At 35.9% G+C, this 7,849-nt stretch overlaps 1 protein-coding gene across 2 annotated transcripts in view; it reads left to right on the top strand.

Moving 5' to 3' along the window:
* Positions 1-1,825: 1,825 nt before the first annotated feature.
* The window catches only part of sec24d (SEC24 homolog D, COPII coat complex component), a 37,265-nt gene continuing 31,241 nt past the window's right edge, over positions 1,826-7,849 (top strand). Inside the window, exons 1-6 of one of the 2 annotated variants that reach the window (XM_016544109.1) lie at positions 1,826-1,923; positions 4,134-4,332; positions 4,581-4,683; positions 4,764-4,906; positions 4,991-5,242; positions 7,100-7,254. In XM_016544109.1, the coding sequence (XP_016399595.1) occupies positions 4,182-4,332; positions 4,581-4,683; positions 4,764-4,906; positions 4,991-5,242; positions 7,100-7,254 (804 nt within the window). In that variant the 5' untranslated portion in view covers positions 1,826-1,923; positions 4,134-4,181. The remainder of the gene's footprint in view (positions 1,924-4,133; positions 4,333-4,580; positions 4,684-4,763; positions 4,907-4,990; positions 5,243-7,099; positions 7,255-7,849) is intronic. The other variant, XM_016544110.1, reaches the window with a different exon arrangement.

A 7,849-nucleotide genomic window follows, 5' to 3' on the forward strand; every position in this document is an offset into this window, starting at 1 on the left:
TTCCTCCATGAGACTGAGCACTAACTCGCCCTCTCCTGTAATATATATATATTACACACACACACACACACACACAAAGAAAAACAAGTAGATAGAATAGAAAGCTAGTGTTTTTTTGTTTTTTTTTTAATTAAAAAAAAAAGATAAATATAGATAAAGTAGAATTAAAAATAGAATAGAAAGTGTTAGAGTTAGAGGGTCAAATAAAGGTGGAACAGATGTGTTTTACTTTCAAAAAAAAAAAAGTGCGGAAATAATATAAGCTATACTTAAGTAACTAAATGTAATGATAAATGCAGTCAATTGCAATTAAAATGGATTAGTTTAAATTTATATTTGGGAACTTTCGAGTAGTACTTTTTTGATCCACTTAAGTACGACTTAAGTACATTTTTATTTGTAATTTTATAATTACTTCCATTGTTTTTGAAATATGGTCAAAGTACTGTTGAATGTAGGCCATAATGACAAAATGAAAAATTTCTTCCTTTATCAGGCTAATGACTATTAAGTTTTTAAGTTGTTTTTTAAGTTGTCTAAAATTAAGATTTATTTAGTTAGTTAGTAATTTGTAAGTTAGTTAGTATTTGTAGAACCGTGTCCTCCTCAAATACATTAAAATAAAATAATATTGGTCAAACTAATGCTTTATTTATGCTAGCATTTCCACTTTTGTTGTTTCCTGAATTGTTTTGTTTAATATTTGTGTTGTTGTTTAATTATTGCGGAAAAGCCAAAGGCTTATAACACATCTTAAATACAAATGTTTTGAGATTTATTTATTTACTTACATAAGATTTACTTACATTATTTTTCATATTTTACACTATAAGGTATTCTTCTCAAATCAAAGTCAGTTAACAGCTTGTTTCCATTGTGACTATGGACTATGGTCCCATTGCACTTTTAATGAAGTCAGTTATTGAAGTCTCACAGAACTAGAGCCAAAGGAGTGCCACTGTTAATCAAGATGTTCATTAGCAAAATCAGATTAAATCAATCAGAGGAGCAAGACCAGAATATTTTACATGCTTAATGCCACTGTTCATACATCCGCTAAAAGAGCTTACTTATTATACTGCAGTATAATAAACTTGACAGATCAATTTGGACTAAAACGACTTGAGGAAGACTAGATCTAAGGGTCAGGATTAGTCTATCAAAGACCAACAGAGAAAAAGAACTGCTCTACTTCAGAAAATGTAGACTCAAAGCACCAAAGCCAAAAGATTACAGACTTTACATATTCCTATATTTTATAGCTATGAGATATCCTTGTGAAAAATAAGTGTGCTTAATTGTATTGAATGTATATTTCAAGTCTTAAACGTATAAAATATAATGAAATAAAAGTCCACTTAAGTATACTTTAATGTATTGTTTTTACATAAAATGTACATAGAATCATTGTTTTAATAATCCTTTGTCATGCTTTAAATAACTACACAGAAATTGATGTGTTGCACATGTAAAGTACTTGATTATAATTTTAACCATAGTGTGGCATTCCAAATTACATTTAAAGTTAATATATATTAAATGTACTAAATTGCAACTCCCTCATTACAAATATACGACATACAACTTTCAATAGAAATTACAGTAAAGTATGTTTCAGTTTACCAAATACTGAATAATATTATTATTGCGTTTTTGTCAGTTTACATTCATTATGCAGGCTATTCAATAAGCACCCACAGATCAGAACGAGCTCGTTTCATATCAGAGACCGATGACAGCATGGCGTTTGCGGGCTACGCACATCGGCATCCTTGCTGACGTGTAGTGGTTCCCATCAGTGTGCGCATGCGCAGAGGCGGCGGCTCAATGTACGCAACACCGGCGCTGGGCTGGAGTTTGACGTGGCACTCTCGGCACGCAATTCAACATCAGCAGAGGAAAGGACGCATCGTTTGCCTTCAGGTAAGTCTCTTTGTTATGTACTAATAATATAACAAACTAAAATGGGATTTGAAAGGCAACCTTATTTTGACCGCAGTCTATAAGCGCCATTCTTTATATGCAAATATATTTGTAAGTTTGGCTTATACAGTAGGCTATACCAGTTTCCGTCTCTAGCGGAAAATATTTCGTAACTTTGTATCGCCGACAGCTGGTCCACGCACATTGTTGTCAGTAGGGCTATATCGATTCTATATAGCCTATCCATGGCATGTGCTGAAGTCTTTAAATATGCACTTTATTCAGTCAAGTGAAACATTACAGGTCTTTGACGTGGCAGGTCAGGGCAGCGGAAGACTGATACTGTAACATCTCGGTTATGACATCGCTGATCTGAATATCGTGTGTGCTGAATGATATATACATGAAATATTATATTTCCCTGAGAGTTACCGAAGGCCTCTTGCAGAAATACTGACGTGAAGTCCCAGACAACAACAACAACAAAAAAAAAGGTTATTGTAACTACGCACACTGTAGGCCTATAATTACCTTGTAAAATGCGAGTTATTTGAGTGCTAAAAAGAGCTGCAATAAAACCTGTTTGTTGATCAAATGCAATGGTAAAGCAATATTATATTTTAGAAAACCATACTTGTCATTTTACTGATTTATTTGAAATAAACACAAAGTATCACCTTTTAGTTTATGGGAAATTCCCTGCATGAACCATCACGTTTTTTAAAATTAATGTCTATTTGTTTTTAATGTCAGTTATGTACAGTAGACTCGTTATATGTTGCATTTTATGTTATGAAGTATTTTTTACGACCCTGTTTGGCTGTTTTAGGCCATTTTTGATTAACTTTTAATCATCACCATGGCCTTCTATTTTATTACCAGTATTAAAACCGGTGCATTTTAGAGTAACAAACAAGAGTTTAATAGCTCAGATAGGTTGGTTAAGTTAACATTAATGATATTTACAGTTAAGAACTTTAAATTATACAGTTATACAATATACAGTCAGTTTTAATGTTAATTAATCTGAGGGTTGAATACAATAGTCAAACCATTATATTAATATATGGCCGATTGTGTTATCATGAACTCCTCTTATCTAGGTCTAGCGACAAAGTTCCTGATCACACGTGCTTAGGGTTGAGGTAATCATATCGGGTAAACTCTAAACTGTAGAAAACATTTCATTATCGCATAATTTTACAACAAACTGCTTCTGGGTGCTTAGTTAATTGTATTGAATGTGCACTTGTGGAATACCTCAAGTTTTTTTTTTAATAAGTTAAGATAATATAATATAAATTAAGTAAAATGCTGCTTGAGTGTACTTAAAAAGAGACACTTTTATGACTGTTTCTTAACACTTTAAAGTACACTTTTAAAAAGTGCACATTGTAATAATGTCAAATTAAAATGTAAGATGTCATTCTTTAAAAAAGTACACTTATTTTGATGTGTTGACTAACATACTTAAGCTCGGTTTCACAAACGGGGCTTAGTTTAAGCCAGGACTAAACCTTAGTTAAATTAAGATATTTAAGCAACTTTTACAAAAATGCCTTAGAAGAAAACATTACAGGTGTGCATCTTGACAGAACAATGACACTGAGATATTTTAAGATATGTCAGAGCAAGGTATTTTCAGTTGAGACAGCTCAAACATGCATTTTAGTCTGGGACTAGCTTAAGCCTTGTCTGTGAAACCGGGGGTAAATGTACTAAATTGCAACTTAAATTGTAATTACAAAGTTGGAAATACAAGTATATATAGCAACACATGGCACAGAAGTTTCAATAGAAATGACATTAAAGTATATTTTACTTTATCATAAATGCTTGTCAATAAATTCAGCAATACACTTTAACCATATTTCAAAGACAGGAGCAGTAATTATGAAATTACATATACAAATGTACTTCAGTGGATAAAAGGCACTCTAAAGTTCAGCTAATTGCATTTAATATAAATTTAAATTATAATACATTTCATTTCATTGCAATTAAGTGCCCGAAAACATTACTTTCAGTACACACTTAAGTATATTCTTTCCATAATTAGTACTCTTTTTTTCAAAGTATGCTAAAGTATACTTATTTTTCCACAATGGTTAGTATAGGGCTGAATGCAACACATAGATTAGAAGTTTCATGACTACAACATTAAAAGTTAATGTGTATTTTTTTTGTTTTGTTTTGTTCTTCTGTTCCAGGTCACCTTTTTTTGTCCCAGACTGGAATGAGAGACGTATAACAGTAGGATGAGTCAGCAAGGTTATGTTGCCGCCCCTCCATACTCCCAGGCCCAGGCTGGAATGGGGGGATACTCTGCTGGTTTTGGGAACCCCCCACCTCAGTCGCATTATGGCACCTATGGATCTCCGCCACAGGGTTATTCTGCCCCTCCGACAGGTAAAGTGAATCTTCTTTTGTTGAGTTCAGTTCTAAAACTGGCAAGTTTCATTTTGTCCTTATGATATAGGAATCTCAGCAGCGCTTCAGCTTAAATAAATAAACAGTGTCAATCCATTCTGAAACTGCTTTTCATTATAGTGTCAGCTGTTCCTGTATACTCTGTAGTTTATATGCTGAAATGAATTTTGTCACAGTATTATCTTCTCGCATGATTCTGTACATGTAAAATGAATGCTGTTTTCCAGGTGTGCTCAAGCCTCCTGCCTCCTCTCCTTCTGGGATGCCTCCACCACCAGTATCCAGCCAGTATGGTGCTAATATTCAGCAGAATGGGGCCCATCCCCACAGGTGAATACTAGTTCAATGTGATGAAGCATTGTTGAAATCGCAACTTTAAATAATAATAATAATTTTTTTGCTCCCGTCAGTTTCCCTCCACCTGTTGCTTCAGCTCCTTCCATGTCTCCTTATCGACAGCCTCCTCAAAGTGCTTTTCATAGTATGGCACAAGCCCCACCTCCAACTCAACAGCTGACAAATCAGATGAGTGCCATGAACTTTGGAGGATATGGTAAGTTAGATGGCATTTTATATTGATTTGAAGTGAATTGACTTTCAGATGGCCTATTTTATACCCATGCACTGTGATCTTTAGGCCAAAGGCCCATGCAGGTACCACAGTCTCCTTCCAGCTCAGCAGCACCACAACAATATCAAACATCACCGCCACTAGCAATGGGACATCCGCCCCTTTCTCTACCAGGACAGCAGCCGTCCTCTCTTGGATCTCCTCCACCAATGGCCACGATGGGTTCTATGGCAGCTCCGCCAATGGGAATGTCTGGCCCACCTGGACCAGGTGTCCACCAACCACCACTGGGACCCCAAGGCTATCCACAGCAACCAGGTAAGAACTAGGTGACGTATCACGAAAATCTGACTTTTCCAGGTTTTAAGTGCTATAATCAGGTCCCCGGTGCATCTACCAACTAGTGTTGTTTTTGGCGGCCTGTTTTAATTTTAGTTTTAGTCTAGTCTTTGTGTGAAACTGTCATTTTAGTTTTTATTAGTTTTAGTCACCTTCATACTCTTTTTAGTCTAGTCAAGTTTTAGTCAACTAAAAGTCTGAGCATTTTAGTCACTGACTGTGTTTTGTAACTCATGTGTTTTTAACGTAAACTTGTGTGTGAATGAGAACTTAGTTTAGTACTCGCATGCTGTGACAGCCGCTTTCTGTCCGTGTGCTTCAGATGTGTGCGCTCAGAAAACCGTATATCAGAAGTTTAAACCCACATGGTTTAAAACGCATGATTTCCGCGTGATAAACATGATAATCAGAACCAAAACAGATGTTTTTAGCAGGTACGAGCTGTAATGGCGCAGCTCTATTCTGGAAAAGGGTGCGGGGAGCAGCAGCTCATTTGCATTTAAAGAGACAGGCCCGAAAAACAGCGTGTTTCTGCTTCCACTCAAAATAGGCATTTTCTAAATTATATAATAAATGATCTGTGGAGTATTTTGAGCTGAAACTTCACAGACACATTCTGGGGACACCAGAGACTTTTACATATTGTAAAAAGGGGCATAATATGTCTCCTTTAAGGGTGAATTGTGTCACATTTGTTAAAATACTTTTACGTTTGACAACCTTTTACACTTTAGAATAATTAAGAAAAGGTGAAAATTTGAAAAGGTTTCTTTGGAAGTCTCTTCTGCTCACCAGGGCTGCATTCATTTGAACAAAAATACATTAAAAACAGTAATATTGTGAAATATTATTACAGCTTAAAAGAACTGTTTTCTATTTGAATGTATTGTAAAATGTAATTTATTGCTGTGATGCAAAGCTGAATTTTCAGCGTCAATACTCCAGTCTTCAGTGTCACATGATCCTTCAGAAATCATTCTAATATGCTGATTTGCTGCTCAAGAAACATTTCTGATTAATATCAATGTCGCACACAGTTGTGCTGCATGACATTTTTGTGGAAAATGTGCTATATATTTTTTTCAACATTCAAAAAGTTCAAAAGAACAGCATTTATTTGAAATTGAAGTCTTCTGTAACATTATAAATGCCTTTTGATCAATTTAATGTGTCTTTGCTGAATCTTACCTCAAACTTTTGAATGGTAGTGAATCGCGGTTTACACAAAAGTATTAAGCTGCGAAAACTATTTTCAACATTGATAATAAGAAATGTTTTCTGAGCAGCAAATCAGCATATTATTATGATTTCGGAAGGATCATGTGACACTGAAGACTGGAGAAATGATGCTGAAAATTCAGCTTTAATCACAGGAATAAATTACATTTTAAAATGTATTCAAATAGAAAACAGTTCTTTTAAACTGTAATAATATATCACAATATTACTGTTTTTACTGTATTTCTAAATGACATAAATGCAGCCTTGGTGAGCATAAGATACTACTTTCAAAACAATAAAAAATCTGAATTATTCCAAACTTTTGTCTGGTAGTGTATGTGTTAAACCAAAGTCCTTGTAAAAAACAATCCACCTTCATGAGTCTTAAAAAATTGACTGGGTAGCCACTGTTTTATGAGACAGCAACATTAGTTCAACCAGTTGTGTGAGTTTGGTTCGGGACTATCTGACTAAATGAAAATGTGGGTTGTCTTAACAATCTGTCTTAATTTTTTCATTTGCGTTTGTGGTGCAGAAATGACACACCTCACCTCTACTCAGTATTTTTAGAGGCAAATGTTGACTAACTTAACTCTTTTTGCTTCTGATCTGAAGGTAGCCCGATTTCAGGCCCGTATGGTGCACAAATGGCAGGACCACAAATGGCAGGGCCACAGTCCGGCGCTTTCCCAGGAGGCTTTCCTGGAGGTCCAGCACAAATGGCAGGCCCTCCTCAGAAGAAGCTGGACCCAGACTCTATTCCAAGCACGGTAATAACAGACAAAAATGCTACTTTATAATGTAAAAGCATTTAAATTTGTGCACATTTCAAGTAGAGATGCACCGATCGATCGGCCAGGGATCGGAATCGGCCGATTTTCCTCATGATCAGCCCGGATCGTGATCGGTCGGTCAGTCTCACTTCTTTCCGATTTCGAGCCGATCCGTTTTGTTACCAGCGGCACAGGCAATAACATCAGCCGCACATTCTCACTCTCATCTCTCCGACGACTCCTTCTCTCTCACACACGTCACATTCGCTCCGGTTAAATAGTGCTTGTATTGCGCATTATTTTAGTCATTCTGCAGGTTTCACACTTATACCAAACGCGTGCGCACCACCACTGATCTATATTAGTGGATCGGACAAGCCGCGCTCAGTCTCAATAGCTTGTGAGCCACAAATACCAAAATGAGTGACTAACTGCGCTAATACATAAAAAATGTCAAAATGCCCGTTTTGGCGAGTATCCAGTAAAACACAGTCAGTTTTGGAACGTTAAATAGTTGAGAAAGAGAACGCATGTTGTGTAACAGTATATTGGGTCCGTGGATAAACTCTTAAAGGGACCGCAGTCCAATATT

Source organism: Sinocyclocheilus rhinocerous, unplaced genomic scaffold, assembly GCF_001515625.1.
Source record: "Sinocyclocheilus rhinocerous isolate Xijiao unplaced genomic scaffold, SAMN03320098_v1.1 scaffold9, whole genome shotgun sequence".
In the NCBI taxonomy this organism is placed as follows: domain Eukaryota; kingdom Metazoa; phylum Chordata; class Actinopteri; order Cypriniformes; family Cyprinidae; genus Sinocyclocheilus; species Sinocyclocheilus rhinocerous.